Here is an 18,052-nt window from a genome sequence, read left to right on the forward strand (position 1 = left end):
TTTTGGAGTGGGTATAACACCGTTTTGGGGGTCTTTGTATCGATAGAATAGATTTTTCGTTGGAATTTCGTACCAACCCGGAATTACGTCGTCGGAAAATCCGCCGGCATCTGAACCTGCCCACAATTCACAAGTCAACCTATGTGGCATCGAAAAGGGCATAAAATTTCCGATCTTTTGATACCCATACATCTAGGTTTTCTATAAAACCCACATTTTTAAATACCTAGGCAAAAATGTTGTTATGGTTTCGTTTGAGCAACCTGCCAATAATGTATGGAATTTCGTAATTTTTGTTCTCGTGGATCAAACTTACTTTTTGCCCAGGTATTTAACAAATAAGCTATTTTACTATCCAGTTTACTATACTACACTGAAAAAAAATGTTTTCAGTTATGAGCAATGTAATAAGCTTATATCTCCAATTACATCATCCAATTGAAATGCGGTCAAAGGCAAACTTATGGGAAATTTGACGAGCTTTCCGATAAAAATATTTTCGAGACTAAAAAATCAAGTCTGTCATATAGAAATTGCGAAAAACCACCAAAAAAACTATTTTTTCAACATTTTTATTTTTAAAACCGCTGTAACTTCACAAGGATTGGACTTAGGACAATGGTCAATATGGAGTTTTTTATGTAAAATTGTCTGGAGAATCGACTCTCGTGTTTGGATTTTGAAAATTTTGATGTTTAGAGCTCTTTTGAAAAAAAACAGTTTCAGTAAATGATTTTTGTATTTTTTAAGGTGAGTTGCTCCATTCTGCATTTTACGTGAGTCTTTTTTTAACATCTTAGGCTAAATTTTGAACGAAAAAAAATCGTGGGCTCACTCTCAACTTAAAAATCAAAAAATCCAATAAAGGTGGAGTGTTTTTTTTTTCTTTCAGTGTATTTTTTTCAAAAAGCCCGTCCCATTTCCTACAAGTTTGTCTTTGACCACTTTTTGATACGATGCAACGGCTTCGAGATACAGCAATATTTAAATTACGAAATACAAAAATATTTAAAACACTTATGCCCTTCTCAAATGTAATTTTCGAGAGTAACTGGCTCCATATACACAAAAATGGCTTATATAATCGTAGGATAACATGTCTACAAAGTTTCATTTGAATCGGAGAGGGTCGGGTACAACCGATTCCCTATTTGACATGGAATTGCTCTACCCTCTTTTTAAGATTTGTTTACGTCGAATACCGCAAAAGCTCGACACCAGCGACAAAATAAATTATAGATCGATTACAATACTTTCCACTTCTTGGTATCATTTTGCGAACAATAAATTGGTTCCACTTTGACAGTTCTAAATTGAGGCCGCTTTGCGGACAACTATTCTGCACCCAGGGCAAGCAGAATAAAATATGTGAATGCAACCACAAATTTTTCTAAGACATTACGCTTGATTGATTGAAAATTGTTTTTTAAGTCAAACATTGCATTGCATTGTATTGCAACAAGTTTGACGCAATTTTCAGAATTTTCGATTACACTTGAATAAACACAGCTTATCTTACGTTGTTATTAGACCAGACATAAATAAACCTTTTATATCAAGGATTTCGGCTTCTTTTCATTATACTGTTATCAAGTGATATTGAAACCATCTTTTTGCAATTCCGTCGTGAAACTTCCTACCTTTCCTGTCATTCTTGAACGACGAAATAGCCTACTTTTCTGAAACAAAAATAACAGTATCGAATAATAACACTTTCAAAATAAATGCTGAAAATCCTACTTTTCAGCACTGAAATGGAAACACTGAAAAGTTGAACTTTTCAGCACTTGTTTCGAAAAGTTATACTTTTCAACATTTTTTTGATTTAAACGGTTAATTGACAAAATACATGAACATTTGACTTATAATTCCACTCAAAGGGTGTTTTTCGGAATTGCAAAAAAAATTGTATGGAACTCGTTGCAAAACTTGATTTTTCAGCACTCGTCGTATTTATCCAACTCGGTGAACCTCGTTGGATAAATGTACGACTCGTGCTGAATTTTTTTTCTTTTTGCAACTTGTTGCATAATAGTAGTTTATGCAACAAGTTGCAAAAAGAGGATTTTTTCAGCACGAGTCGTACATTAATTAAACGAGGTTCACCGAGTTGGATAAATACGAAGAGTGCTGAAAAAATCAAGTTTTGCAACGAGTTCCATACAACACACAGTGGTTCAAAAGGCTGTTTTGACGAACTTAATTGTTTAGAGCAAAAAGTAAGCATTTTCGTGCTTTGACATGTTCTACAACTTTGTTCAGCGTTGTCATGGCCTACTTTTGGTGAAATTTGTTTTTCAAAACACTCATCACAGCAGGCTATGGAATTTCTAACTTTTTACAGTTAAGAGATAGAGCTTTGGTGTTTTCGGCAAAGTTGTAGGGCTGAAAATTTCCACAAACTTTGTTGAAGACGCCAAAGCTCTATCTTTGCGTTGAATACCAGTTTTGGAACCTTTTTCATAAATACCTGCCAAAAAACAGTTTTTTGACTAAAACTATGTTAAACTTTGATTTTAGACGATTACAATGTTCAGAAGAGTTGTTAGTAATATCAAAACAAACAACTTTGTCGAAGATGCCAAATTGATAGGAGCTATATGTTATGAGTTATAGCAAGATTTCGTGATAATTTAGCTAGTTTTCGAGCTCGGTATACAAAGCCTCGGGCAAATTTGGGCAAAAACCCATACAATAGGCTTCAAGTATGACTATTCCACTACAAAATGTCGGATGAATCATTCGTCCGAAGGTTTACGGTCATAGATTTCCGAGCATTTTAATTTATTTTATTTTTGATGACTATTTAAATGCATTTAGGACACTTTTAAGGCACATAAGCCATTTTTGCGATTTATTCGGACACACGAGGCGTGTAGACCAGACTCTTGTGAAAATTTTGATGTATTGGAAGTCTATCTTTGGAACTTATTGGTTAATAAATAAATGAATGTTTGAAATAATTTATTGTCTTTGCAACACCAACGTTATGACGATGACTAGATGTCTAGATTCGCCGATAAGCTCTTTTGGAAGGGATTTTTTTTTTCAGAGATATTTTTCAGAGATATTCCCAAAAATACACTGGATAGCCTCAAAAATAGACTTCCAATACATCAAAATTTTCACAAGAGTCTGGCCTACACGCCTCGTGTGTCCGAATAAATCGCAAAAATGGCTTATGTGCCTTAAAAGTGTCCTAAATGCATTTAAATAGTCATCAAAAATAAAATAAATTAAAATGCTCGGAAATCTATGACCGTAAACCTTCGGACGAATGATTCATCCGACATTTTGTAGTGGAATAGTCATACTTGAAGCCTATTGTATGGGTTTTTGCCCAAATTTGCCCGAGGCTTTGTATACCGAGCTTGAAAACTAGCTAAATTATGATATTACTAACAACTCTTCTGAACATTGTAATCGTCTAAAATCAAAGTTTAACATAGTTTTAGTCAAAAAACTGTTTTTTGGCAGGTATTTATGAAAAAGGTTCCAAAACTGGTATTCAACGCAAAGATAGAGCTTTGGCGTCTTCAACAAAGTTTGTGGAAATTTTCAGCCCTACAACTTTGCCGAAGACACCAAAGCTCTATCTCTTAACTGTAAAAAGTTAGAAATTCCATAGCCTGCTGTGATGAGTGTTTTGAAAAACAAATTTCACCAAAAGTAGGCCATGACAACGCTGAACAAAGTTGTAGAACATGTCAAAGCACGAAAATGCTTACTTTTTGCTCTAATCAATTAAGTTCGTCAAAACAGCCTTTTGAACCACTGTGCAACATTTTTTGCATTTCCAAAAAACACACTGAGTTAAATTTTATGTCAAATTTTCATGTATTTTGTCAATATATCGTTTAAATCAAAAAAATGTTGAAAAGTGTTACTTTTCAAAACCAGTGCTGAAAAGTGTTGCTATTCGATTCTGTTATTTTTGGTACAGAAAAGTAGGCTATTTCGTCGTTCAAGAATGACAGGAAAAGTAAGTAGTTTCACGACGGAATTGCAAAAAATACAATTTTGTTCTGTAAAACATGTTGTATTTTTAAAAATAGTGAACAATGTGAAATGGTATAGAAATCTTTTTTGGAATCTGAAAACCTTGAAAGAATTAATGCATCATTTTTACAACTATTTTAATACCGGTTTACAGAGGAAACCAGTTGTCTCAATCTTAGCAATTTTAAACCGCGATGTTTCTACGTCGAGTACATCCCGTCAGATTGGGCCACGCAATCCAGCGAAGTTTGACCACAACAAAATCACGGAATGAGTCAACGACCACCACCGTTGAAGCACCACAAGCGGTCCCTTCTCCACCTCCGGATGCTTTTACGGAGGAATTCCTGCGCAACCAAATCAAGGTCACCGAGCTCCAGCGGGTCATCCTCGGTGTGGGAAGTTCCCTGGCCGCCCTTGTGAATCCACGAAGGTATAAATTCTTAAATTTAGTGGTGATCATAACTTGTAACGATTTTCATTTTCTGCTAAAAGACACGACATGATCGCCTGCCTGGGCGAAACGACCGGCGTGCCGGCACTGGACGCCATTCGCCGCCAGATGCTGGCCTCGGACGAGGGCCGGCAGATTCTGGCGGACCGGCCACGCATCAACACGCGCACCGTCGACATGGCCGCGCTCAAGGCCCTGCCCGAGACCAGCTTTGGCCACCAGTACGTTCATTTTCTCGAGAAGCACGTGAGTTTTGAAGCCCAAGATTGAGTGAAAGGCATTTCTGACAATTCTTGACTTTTTTTCCAGGATATAACGCCCGATTCCCGGGCCGAGGTCCGCTTCATGGACGATCCGGAGCTGGCGTACGTGATGACCCGGTACCGGGAGGTGCACGACCTGGTCCACACGGTGCTGGGCATGCCGACGAACATGCTCGGCGAGGTGGCCGTCAAGTGGGTCGAGGCGCTCAACACGGGGCTGCCCATGTGCTACGGCGGGGCCGTCTTCGGGGCGTTCCGGCTGCGACCAAAGTGAGTGATGGTTTTTTAATACTCTTTGCGGAATCCAATAATGAATATTCGTATTTTTTTACTTGGTACAAACTTTTACATTACATATAATTTGGGGATTGTTCCAGTTCCAGTAATCGTACTGAGCCAAAAAAACAGCTTAATTTAACGTAACAGGAGCTAGTCAGTCAGCTTTCATCATCCACTCGATCGTTGAATGCTGACTGAGCGCGCCTGTCATGATCGTCATTACGATGAGACCGTCAGTGAACGCACACGAAGTTGCAACGAACAAATGCCGAACACAGCACTCAAGCAGCCGCGCGTCGCGCAGGCAAATGCTCTCTTTTCTTCCTTTTTTTCTCTCTCTTCCTTGCTTGCGCGGTGCTGATCGGTGACAGAAATCATTTGAATGCATTCATGGTGAAGTTATTTGAATTTCGGTAGAACTCAAACGAACGTGCTTAGCTCGAATGAGAGAGGTAATGAAAGTCATTTAACTGAGTGAGTTACTTTGCGATTCGCTCATTTTTTCGTGTTTGAACGAAAAAAAAAGCAGATTGTCAAAATCGAATAAACGATAGCATTTTGTTCACAAACCCTTGGCAAAACAAATACCGGGTTGTTACGGAGGAGTTGAAAAAAAAATCGCGCCGTTTCAAAACCCAATTCGCGTGAAATCCGCGCCATAAAAAGAAAAATATTCTCGCGCGACATATAAACAACAGCTTTTCATAATATTTTTTTATGAAATTACAAAAAAAGTATTTGAGAACAAAAATTAAACTCGTTTTATGCTCAAGGGCTACGTCGGAAGGAACGCGAAAATCACAAAATATTTAAATTGTTTTATATTCAATAAATACAATTTTAAATTCAGACAAGCTTAATGGGGCCGGATCTCAGAACAAAGAATCTTATGACGCCGAAAATTAATTAATTTTATTTTTGCTAGGATGAAGTAAACCAGAGGGAACATCCATTAATATAATTTTGCCAAAAAAAGAAGCCAAAAAAAGAAATCAAAAATAGAAATTAAAAGAATTAAAGAATTAAAGAATTAAAGAATTAAAGAATTAAAGAATTAAAGAATTAAAGAATTAAAGAATTAAAGAATTAAAGAATTAAAGAATTAAAGAATTAAAGAATTAAAGAATTAAAGAATTAAAGAATTAAAGAATTAAAGAATTAAAGAATTAAAGAATTAAAGAATTAAAGAATTAAAGAATTAAAGAATTAAAGAATTAAAGAATTAAAGAATTAAAGAATTAAAGAATTAAAAAATTAAAGAATTAAAGAATTAAAGAATTAAAGAATTAAAGAATTAAAGAATTTAAGAATTAAAGAATTAAAGAATTAAAGAATTAAAGAATTAAAGAATTAAAGAATTAAAGAATTAAAGAATTAAAGAATTAAAGAATTAAAGAATTAAAGAATTAAAGAATTAAAGAATTAAAGAATTAAAGAATTAAAGAATTAAAGAATTAAAGAATTAAAGAATTAAAGAATTAAAGAATTAAAGTATTGAAGAATTAAAGAATTAAAGAATTAAAGTATTAAAGAATTTAAGAATTTAAGAATTTAAGAATTAAAGAACTAAAGAATTAAAGAATAGGGTAATTCTCCGCCAACTCACACAGCAGTTGCCCCGACCCCTCTTCGATTTGCGTGAAACTTTGTCCTAAGGGGTAACTTTTGTCCCTGATCACGAATCCGAGGTCCGTTTTTTGATATCTCGTGACGGAGGGGCGGTACGACCCCTTCCATTTTTGAACATGCGAAAAAAGAGGTGTTTTTCAATAATTTGCAGCCTGAAACGGTGATGAGATAGAAATTTGGTGTCAAAGGGACTTTTATGTAAAATTAGACGCCCGATTTGATGGCGTACTCAGAATTCCGAAAAAACGTATTTTTCATCGAAAAAAACACTAAAAAAGTTCTAAAAATTCTCCCATTTTCCGTTACTCGACTGTAAAAAATTTTGAAACATGTCATTTAATGGGAAATTTAATGTACTTTTCGAATCTACATTGTCCCAGAAGGGTCATTTTTTCATTTAGAACAAAATTTTTCATTTTAAAATTTCGTGTTTTTTCTAACTTTGCAGGGTTATTTTTTAGAGTGTAACAATGTTCTACAAAGTTGTAGAGCAGACAATTACAAAAATTTTGATATATAGACATAAGGGGTTTGCTTATAAACATCACGAGTTATCGCGATTTCACGAAAAAAAGTTTTGAAAAAGTTGGTCGTCATCGATCATGGCCGTTCATGGTCACCCGCGACAGACACGGACGACGAAACAAAGAGAAACGCAAAAAGTAACTTTTTCAAAACTTTTTTTCGTAAAATCGCGATAACTTGTGATGTTTATAAGCAAACCCCTTATGTCTATATATCAAAATTTTTGTAATTGTCTGCTCTACAACTTTGTAGAACATTGTTACACTCTAAAAAATAACCCTGCAAAGTTAGAAAAAACACGAAATTTTAAAATGAAAAATTTTGTTCTAAATGAAAAAATGACCCTTCTGGGACAATGTAGATTCGAAAAGTACATTAAATTTCCCATTAAATGACATGTTCCAAAATTTTTTACAGTCGAGTAACGGAAAATGGGAGGATTTTTAAAACTTTTTTAGTGTTTTTTTCGATGAAAAATACGTTTTTTCGGAATTCTGAGTACGCCATCAAATCGGGCGTCTAATTTTACATAAAAGTCCCTTTGACACCAAATTTCTATCTCATCACCGTTTCAGGCTGCAAATTATTGAAAAATACCTCTTTTTTCGCATGTTCAAAAATGGAAGGGGTCGTACCGCCCCTCCGTCACGAGATATCAAAAAACGGACCTCGGATTCGTGATCAGGGACAAAAGTTACCCCTTAGGACAAAGTTTCACGCAAATCGAAGAGGGGTCGGGGCAACTTTTCCCGATTTCGTGTGAGTTGGTAGAGAATTACCCAATAATAATTTAACAACTTAATTAAATAACTTAACAACTTAACAATTTAACAATTTAATAATTTGTAAGTTTATGTTCAGTTTTGTTCATTTCACAACTTTAAAAATCAAAACATGTTTGGAATTTTTGAATTCCCGAAACTTTGAATTTCGAATGGTAGCGCTTTCATTTTTGGAATATTTTGATGTTTTGATTTTTCCCCAAAAATGTTAAAATTTAGGAAAAAAATATTTTTAAATTAAATCTCATCTAATATCAAAGACAGAAAGCCAGCTTCTGTTACGTCCAATCAAGCTCAACTTCTAAAAAATCAAAGTTTTTGCTCAAAAAAAATATCGTTATTCCTGATAATATTTTTCTTTATAACTGAAAGTAATTCTATCTCTCTGTATCAGCTCAAACAACTATGTAAACATTTTTACTAAAAAATATCTCTTATTTTTATAACATTCGAACTGACATTCAGACAACGCCAAAACTACCTACGCCACTACCTTCCCTGGGCCCTCCGAATGGGCCGGCAGGTGCACCCGCTGATGAACGTCTACTGGGAAAAGCGATGGGAGCAGGACATGGCCGAACTGCGACAGGAACTGAACATTGAGGAGCTCGTCATTAATTAAAGCCCGCGCGACCAAGAAAAGAATTCGGCAGTCGTTATCTACTAGTAAATATATGTATTTTCATAATTATAAAAAAAAACAAAACATTTCTTTTTTCGTATTCTAAAGTGACTCACACACAAATCTACAATCACCACCGACTGTAGAGGGAACCTCTTAAAACTTGAGTTCGTAACTCTTTGCCTTGCGCTTTGGATCGGGTGGCGCCGCCCCCGAAGCAGCAGCAGAGCTAGAGGACGAAACTGCCCCGACCGGGGAGTGCTGCAGTCGTGGCCCGGCCGTGGTTCGACCGAGCAGCAGGTCCAGCAGCTTGCGGTTGTAAATGTCCGGCAGCGTGATGTCCAGGTCGATCGAGTTCTGCATGATTTCCGAGCAGGCGCGCAGATCTCGGCGCCAGTCTGGAATTGCGGAAAAAGATTTAAATTTCTTCTGAAAAAATGTGATTCGATCTAGAACTCACATTGATACTCAAACAGGCGCACCAGAACCTGCTGACATTGAGGTAGCATTTTGTGCTTCAGGAACAACTCCATCAATCGGTACACCGGTTCGGCGTTGAACTCCTGCATGTAGGTGAAGCAGAGCTTGCCCAGTCTTCTCGCGATCGCGACCCTCAGCCCGGCATGTTTATCGAATAGCGCTCTGGCCGCTTCCTGATCGCTGAACCACTGACTCCGGAAGCTGCCCTCCCACACGTAACACAGCAGGAACTCGTCCTTGAGCTGAAACATGCAGAATTCTCCCAACTCGATCACAGCCAACAGGACGGCTTCGCTCTTCTTGCCGATCGTTTCGTCCACGATGCCCTGCAGCAGCCGGTTGATGTCCTGCTTCGTTACGGCCGGACAGTCCTGCAGGGCTTCCTTGAAGTTCTCCAAAGCTTTGAGGGAGTTTCCCATTTTCCACTGAAGCAACGCCTTGTAATGGAGGTAATCCTTACTTAGAGCCGTCTGTTCCGGAAGGACAATCCTGCAAAGCCCAACCAACTGCTCCAATCGTTTGCGGTCCGTTTCCCCGGCAAAATATTCGCACATCATCTTAAGTACCTGCCGAGACGGAACACGCCTGTACTCCAGCATCTGGTCAAACAGCAAGTGGACATCCTTCTCATTACCCTCCTGAATTGCGGTCTCAACCAAATTATCAATATGGGTCTGCTCCAGCGGCTCAATGTTCACCACCAACGGGTTCGAAGTCAGGTCATCGAAAATCTGCGTCAACCGGAACGGCGACCGCCGGCTAGGAACCCCCACCGGAGACGGCGCCACGACCACCGCCTCATTTTTACGCGGCGGGGCACGGTTCTTGTTGTTCAGAACCTTCCACTTGAGCGTTTTATTCTCCACCAGCTCGCTGATGAACGAATCGATTGCGTCCACATTCGTACTCTTGCGCTGCTGGCCGAACAGAATTGCGAGCGCAAAGGGTCGCAGTGCCACCGGAGGATGGCGCACCGAAAGCGCCAGCAGTGCCATCGACGTTTGTTTCGATCTAGAACATCACGAAGTTGTTACTCATCGGATAATTAGCGCGATTAAAAATAAAGTCTCACCTTCTACGTGACGATCATCACGGAAATTTGCGATGCAAACCACGAAGGAAAAACATCTGACGATGTTGTTGTTTACTGAGGGGTGAACAAACAAAGGTTTTGTTATTTTGTGAAATTCATGACCGCAGTGACGCAAAAACGGTGAAAGCGATAAGATTTTTAGATTTTCATCGAACAAGTACGCTGAAATGAGTTAAATAAGTTACTTCACGCAGAAAAATAAGGCATATTTGAATCAACCAACCCTCTGGCACCACTGTAAATGGCTAGAACGTTTGACAGTCACCAAAACCTCGAAGAGCCCACGTAGTAGTATTAGTGAAGAGCCCACGTTGTTTATCGTGGGCTCTTCACTAATACTGCTGCGTGGGCTCTGTAAGTGTAGCAGTATTGGTGTTGTCTGTTTGTTTACACCGAATCTTCAAGAAACATCACTTTTTGTGTGTGCAAATCTGTTACAAAAAAGGTGAAAACTGTTCATTGACCGGGAAGATTTGCCGGGTATAGAGTTATCTACGTGCGCATGTATTGCGTGTTTGTACACGAAGGGTTTTTAGGTTAAAATTTGTACCCACCAGCAAAAACAAATGGTAAGCTAGTGTGCGTGAGATCGGGCTTAGATAGCTCTATTACTGGACCGGGGACTGGCCAAGTCCCGCTGTTGATCCTTCCGAACAACTCGCTGCAATCTCCGGCAGGGATTAACCGACCAAGTGCAGAAACATCCGTGATTCCGGTGATTGTGGCGGAGCTGGTCTTTCCAAGCATCCTTCGATAACCTTCTCCGAGGACTGGTCCACTCCCGCTGACGACTCGCACAGGGAATCGAAGGAATCGCGTGCTTGTGTAGAATCCGACCTTTTGTGGAATCACAAGAAGTTCATCGCGAAGTGATTCGAACAAATCTGAACTTCTAACTTGCAAAACCATCTTTATCGCAATTTCGCGGGGCATTTATCCATAGTCTCTGGCGGATAGGGCCCTTCGGGAACTTGTGTTTGGAAATCCGTCCCGTGTCGTTATTTTTTCATGGAAATCATTTCAACATTATGAAATTATGCCTTTTTTACCACGCAGTTTGTTTATTTTCAAATTTTGACAGCAAATGCGATCTTCATCTTCTTTGTTGTCTTCATGTTCGCGTCGAACATTTAGGTTTCATAAACATGGCCGTCGTGACAGAGGGCTGGAATCAACAAAACGTTTTGTTGATTTGAAAATCATGATTTTTGTTGAATCAACGCTAAACGTCAAAGCAGCTTTTTCAAAACAACAAAAGACTTTTGTGGAATTGAGAAAATCAAGGTTTGTTTCTACGCAAAATCGGCGTTGATTATATTCAACAAAAAATTTGTTGATTTAAACCTCGTACAGGCTGATTCTACAAAAGATTTTTCTGCGTGTTCATACAATTTTCAAACACGATTGAAACCCATTTCTGATCACGTCCCCTTGGAACGAGCTGTCATGTAGGAGCTTTTCTGTCAAGAAGGACCGCGAGCGATCGTGAGCAGGCCTGCAAAATGTTTCCAACCCAGCGTACACATGAAGCAAACCAAAATGTCAGTTCACTGCTAGCATGTGACTGTAAGCCTACTGTGTCCGTTCAACCACTGCCGCTTGACTCGTGCCGGTCGGCTGCTGGAGAATGAGAGACGTGAAAAAATGAGCTACACTCACTCAATTCGTGTCGTATGACTGACTCGTAAAATCCTCTCTAAACACTATTTTGACTATTTTTAAACAATTGAATGGTTCTAAACTGTGCAATACACTTAAAACAACCATAACTTATATTCAAAATTACATTTCCACGCATAAATACCAACTTTTTGTGTAAAAACTTGTTCCTTTATGTGTGTGCGTGCAACGTCGAATGAGCGTTGGTCGACTACTGCCTCGCATTGCAGCTGCTCAGTGAGCTAGGGCACTCACGACTGAGTCGGGTTTGTTTATGTCACGGTTTTGCGGTTCAGTGAATGGATCTGAAAAAATCGTGTATGCGTCGCCGATTTTCGCGTCAGGACCCCTGACATTTTCAGCTCTGATCGTGAGGTTCACGCCCAGCTCCGATTCTTCACCTGGGTCACTTTTTCTTGGACGATTCTTCGACGGGGCACTCCGTCCGGATCGCTTAGTGGACTTCTTCACGACCGTCTGGGTGGAACAGTCGCGGAGTCTGCGGTCCTCCGATTCTTCACCTGGGTCACTTTTTCTTCGACGGGGCAATCCGTCCGGGTCGCTTCGTGGACTTCTTCACGACCGTCTGGGTGGAACAGTGGCGGAGACTGCGGTCCTCCGATTCTTCACCTGGGTCACTTTTTCTTCGACGATTCTTCGACGGGGCACTCCGTCCGGATCGCTTAGTGGACTTCTTCACGACCGTCTGGGCGGAACAGTCGCGGAGACTGCGGTCCTCCGATTCTTCACCTGGGTCACTTTTTCTTCGACGGGGCACTCCGTCCGGGTCGCTTCGTGGACTTCTTCACGTCCGTCTGGGCGGAACAGTGGCGGAGACTGCGGTCCTCCGATTCTTCACCTGGGTCACTTTTTCTTGGACGATTCTTCGACGGGGCACTCCGTCCGGGTCGCTTCGTGGACTTCTTCACGACCGTCTGAGTGGAACAGTGGCGGAGACTGCGGTCCTCCGATTCTTCACCTGGGTCACTTTTTCTTCGACGATTCTTCGACGGGGCACTCCGTCCGGATCGCTTAGTGAACTTCTTCACGACCGTCTGGGCGGAACAGTCGCGGAGACTGCGGTCCTCCGATTCTTCACCTTGGTCACTTTTTCTTCGACGATTCTTCGACGGGGCACTCCGTCCGGGTTGCTTCGTGGACTTCTTCACGTCCGTCTGGGCGGAACAGTGGCGGAGAATGCGGTCCTCCGATTCTTCACCTGGGTCACTTTAGCAACTTTAGCACAACTCGCGAAAAAAAACTATCGAAATAAACCACGTTGCTAGACGTTGCTCCAAAACATAAACAATCCGAGCAACAACACTCTGAATGAAATTACATAGATTCGGCTAAAAGGAAGGAGCGAGTCTCAAGGTTTTGAAGCGGATCCAAATCCGCTTCGAAAACTCGAAGTGGCACCCCCCTAGATTGAAACCCATTTCTGATCACTTTTTTTATTTTAATGCAAAATAAAACTACATTTTACGATGGATCAACTATGGTCCCCTTGGAACGAGCTGTCAAGTAGGAGCTTTTCTGTCAAGAAGGACCGCGAGGATAATTTTTCAAAATTGATTTAAAAATCCATTTCAAACTCATTGTGGTCGTACAAAGGGTCATTGTACTCAGAAAAATAAGCTTCATCGCTGTAAACAATAATATCAGCAATCTGAGCTTCATTTTGGGACGACCCAATTGGGTACTAAAACCCTATGTAAATTTTTATGTACAACGGTAAAAAACACGATAAAAAACCATTTCTGATCACTTTTTTTCATTTTAATGCAAATTTTTTTTTTGACAAGACAACATTTTTCCGATGGATCAACTATGGTCCCCTTGGAACGAGCTGTCAAGTAGGAGCTTTTCTGTCAAGAAGGACCGCGAGGTTAATTTTTCAAAATTGATTTAAAAATCCATTTTAAACTCTTTGTGCTCGTACAAAGGGTCATTGTACTCAGAAAAATAAGCTTTATCGCTGTAAACAATAATATCAGCAATCTAAGCTTCATTTTAGGACCCAATTGTGGAGTTTTTTTTTTTTTTGATACGGTCCAACAAACCAAATTTTCAGTTTTAGATTTTTGGGTGGTTTTAATATCCCTGACTCAAGGCGGTTTTGAAAAACACCCAAAAAGCAAAAAGTGGAAATTTGGTTTATTGGTCCTTTAAAAAAAACGTTACTTAATCCACCCTTAGGTGGATGGCGCCTTCCTCACATTTAAAGAGTGCCATCCAAAATGCAAAAAGTGCGTAAATAACACTTATAACTTTTGATAGGGTTGTCAGATTTTCAATGTTTTAGAAGCATTAGAAAGCTCTTTTGAATACCTATCCAACGATAGGTCGCATGAGAAATTCGGACAACGATTTCATCAACATATCTGAGATCCGGCATCCAAAAAGCGTATAACTAACACTTAAGTGCTTATAACTTTTGATAGATTTGTCAGATCTTCAATGTCTTGGACGCGTTGGAAAGGTCTTTTAAATACCTTTCTGAAAATGTATAGCATGACGGGTTTTCTTACAAAAACCACCCTTTTTACAATCTTCCGGATTTTTGTCAAAATCGTTTTTTAGCATAACTTTTGAAGTACTTAACTAAACTGTATAATTTTTAATAGCGACTTATGGGACCCCAAGACGGATCGAATGAGGCCAAAACGGACAAATTCGGTTCAGCCAATGTCGAGATAATCGAGTGACAATTTTTTGATCAACATCCCACCACACACACAGACATTTGCTCAGAATTTGATTCTGAGTCGATAGGTATACATGAAGGTGGGTCTAGGAGGTCAAATTGAGAAGTTCATTTTTCGAGTGATTTTATAGCCTTTCCTCAGTAACGTGAGGAAGGCAAAAAATGCAGAATTTAAGCTTAAATTCAGACAAGATTTTTCTTAAGCGGAGCGCAGCTGAAGAGGAACAGAAACGGATAGGGTTTGTTAAAAAAATACGTCCATGAATAGGGGAAGGGCGGGGGGGGGGGGGTCCCGCCCGTGTGGATCAATTGGACCGCGCACTGAACTCACAATCCAGAGGTTGCTAGTTCGAATCCCGCGGCGGGCGGTCTTAAAAATTCTAAATGTAAATATGGGTATCCGGCGCCGTCGCTCCGTGCCATACTCAAACACTTAGGAGCCCAGGGCGCCGAAAGTCTTTGTAGTTAAAAGGAAGACACTAATGGTTGGTACTAGCAATAGTGGCCGACAGCTATAAAGTCAATTCGTCGTTTTTCTTTCGGGGGGGTCTGAGGTTTGTGACAGCCCATAGGAAAAGTGCGTGACAGGGGGGAGGGGGAGGGGGGTTCAATTCCGAAAATCTCTGGACGTAATATTTGAACAAACCCAAAGTGGCGTTTGACGTTTCTTCACGCGGTGCTTGTTTACAATATGTTTTGATAAAAAAATACTAATAATTTGGATTTGCATGTTATAATGCGACTAAAAATTACGAACGTAACAAAAAAATTAAATTGGGTCCTACAATTATGCTAAAATTTATGATATTACTGTTCACAGCGATAAAGCTTGTTTTTCTAAGTGCAATGATCCCAAAGAATTTATAATTGATTTTTAGATCAATTTAAAAAAATAACGTCGCAGCCCTTCTAGACCGAAAAGTTTCTACTTAACAGCTCGTTCCAAGGGGACCATAGTTGAAACAAAAATGAACAGAAATGGTTTATAAACGTTTTTTTTTACTGTTGTACAACAAAAATTTACATAGGGCTTCAGGACCCTTATCTTCTCAAAATGCAGAATTTTATATTAAAAGGACGGATTTTATTTTATGCTTTAACTAAACTAGAGGGAAGGCCCAACAATTATTATTAAATTTTCTTGCATAAAGTTGAAAAAATAAAAAAAAACAGGAATTGAGAAATCATAAATTTACAAAATTTACACATTTTTTCAAATATTGCGCGTATTGAGAAAAAATCAGTTTTGGTGATTTTCTTGTAGGGGTCTCAAAGATACGAGCGCAAGCGTTTTTCAAATTTATCGCAGCAACCGTGTTGATTTTCATTTTCGATTGCTGTCAATTTACAAAGGTTTAGAAAATTATGATCAGGAATTTCGCCGGATGCAACGGTTCCGTGGCCTTTGGGGCAGGCATGGCGATCCTCGGTCTTCGTATCGTGTCGTATGGACGCACTGTGGGTGGTGATGGCTTTGTCGGGCTGAATTGTCCCTCGTTGGTGAATCGGCGGCACTTGCATTCGCCGTTCGAGCCCATACCCGGACCACCCGATGCTAGGGCTGCCAATTCAACTCCGAAGATATCTGCCCGAAGAAGCCAGGAACGCAGTGCGTTCATCTAGCCAGACGAACACCAAGCCCGCCGCGAAGGCCATAAAACCGCTGCATCCAGCCCAGAAGACCGGCCAACCGCTGGTGTTCTTTTATAATGTAACACAGTAAGGGGGTGGTATGGTTAGGGTGGACTTTGTTACACTTGAGAAACCGGATGTGGCCACCGGGGAACATGGAAAACTTGTCCAGAAGACGAAATTACACTAGACTTGCTAGAGACATCTATACGTTGCATGATCAGTTTATACTGTTTCCACAATACGGTTCTAGATGTGGCCACCGGAGATCTTAAAACCCGTGTTGAAGTTCCATTCTTATGGATTTTTTTATTACATGAATCAGTTTTCGTAAAAATAAACTTGATGAAAATTCAACAAATCTGGATCTTCCGGTGGCCCGTTCTCTGGTTGGCTTTTGTAGTTGGCGTAGAACCATGTTTCTGTACATGTTTAGTTCCATTTTCCCCGTCGTCTTGCGCCTATTAGTGCCAATAAAATCAGGCGGCTTAACCTCAGCAGCAGGTTCTCCAACGAGGGGGAGCCTGCCCGACAAAACCAGCAACGTCCGCATTCCCTCCATTGGAGGTTTCGGTACAGCTTATCGCGAAGGTCGCAGATTCCGGTACCGGTACGGATGCCACTGAGCCGGCCGTGAAGATCGCAGAACCTCAGATTCCGTCACCAAACATCAGTCTGCTAAAATTAACAAGCAATCGACAGCCAGCACCAACATTCCCTACGATTTTTTTCAGATTGACAATCAACATGTTTTTTTTTGTCTAAGCCTACTCTCTTGCTCTCTCCATAGGTTTTTCCATTGCAACGGTATCTTTCTGCGGCAATTAATTGAAGCGCAGGATTCTAATTTTTCTTGAAATTATTAATAAGGCTTTCTAGTCCCAGTGAAAAAAATATAATTTAACTCAAAAATGACGAACTCCTCGTCACAGTGTCCTGATGCAAACAAAGATCGAGCTGTAGCTGTCACAGCCCTGCGAAGTATGTTGGCTGACATATCGGGCAGTCAGTCAAAAAAACCAGCTAGAAGTCGTCTGACAAAATTTTTTTGCTAGAAAGAGATAGGAAACCTGATGCAAACAAACGTCCAGCTGTCATGTAAACATACTTTGAATGTATTGGTAAATTTCTGACTAGAAAGCCTTATACAATTTAAATATTAAAAAACTGTTTTTTTTTTAATACAGACAATAACACACACAAAAATAAAATTTAAAAACTCAGAGACTCAAAAATTCTAAGATTAAAAAAAATCAAAATTTGTAAATGTCATAAAATCACAATTTAAATATTTAACAAACAAAATAAAATTTAAATCTTTGAAGTACTTAAAAATTTAAGGATTTGTACATTTACATTTTTTTAAATAAAATAATTCAGCTATTCTCCACGAAAACAGCATAAAAAAAACAAAAGTGCTCGGATCGGGCTCAATATTTTTTTTTCGGCCATTAGGGTGACCAACGTCGTGTTAGGGTGGTCTAAAAAATGGTAATTTTCGTTGATTTTAGCAAAAAACATTTTTTCGAAACAACTTAACTTCCCGCCAACTCAGCCGATTTCAATTGTCTTATACGCAAATAAAAGGTGATAAGTTGGCCTTTCAAAGAAAAATAATAAAACGTTTCAAAAATCTACCCTAACATATGAAAAGGGCGTATAAAACTTTGAAATGTCGTTTTGACGGTGTCTGGACGAAAGAGCCTATGTCTGGAAATATTTTTATCGGATTCCCCGGACATTTTTACGTAACATACTAAAAAATGGGAGGAGTTTATTAACAGGATTCTGAGATATAATTTTTGAACATAAAATCCGTGTTTTTCGACGCGTCGCGCGCCAAAACCGAAAAATGACGAAATCGGCAAAAAAATCTATTTTTTCACAAAAACTGCGATAACTTTAAAATTTCAGCGATGACTTATACA

The 18,052-nt window shown here is 39.5% G+C and overlaps 2 protein-coding genes across 2 annotated transcripts in view; one reads left to right on the plus strand and one right to left on the minus strand.

The window, feature by feature from the left end:
* The window catches only part of LOC120414448 (ubiquinone biosynthesis protein COQ4 homolog 2, mitochondrial), a 29,299-nt gene extending 20,691 nt beyond the window's left edge, over positions 1-8,608 (plus strand). The window contains exons 2-5 of the mRNA XM_039575635.2: positions 4,154-4,432; positions 4,495-4,699; positions 4,763-4,986; positions 8,397-8,608. Of these exons, the coding sequence (XP_039431569.1) occupies positions 4,194-4,432; positions 4,495-4,699; positions 4,763-4,986; positions 8,397-8,553 (825 nt within the window). The 5' untranslated portion in view covers positions 4,154-4,193 and the 3' untranslated portion in view covers positions 8,554-8,608. The remainder of the gene's footprint in view (positions 1-4,153; positions 4,433-4,494; positions 4,700-4,762; positions 4,987-8,396) is intronic.
* On the minus strand, positions 8,585-10,264 carry LOC120414445 (uncharacterized). The gene is made up of 3 exons (XM_039575633.1): positions 10,106-10,264; positions 9,014-10,044; positions 8,585-8,951 (listed from the first exon to the last, which is right to left on the minus strand). The coding sequence occupies exons 2-3, from the start codon at positions 10,026-10,028 to the stop codon at positions 8,710-8,712; spliced, it is 1,257 nt and encodes a 418-aa protein (XP_039431567.1). The 5' UTR covers positions 10,029-10,044; positions 10,106-10,264; the 3' UTR covers positions 8,585-8,709.
* Between the last annotated feature and the right edge of the window lie 7,788 nt (positions 10,265-18,052).

The sequence above is a fragment of the Culex pipiens genome, chromosome 3, assembly GCF_016801865.2.
Source record: "Culex pipiens pallens isolate TS chromosome 3, TS_CPP_V2, whole genome shotgun sequence".
NCBI lineage: Eukaryota > Metazoa > Arthropoda > Insecta > Diptera > Culicidae > Culex > Culex pipiens.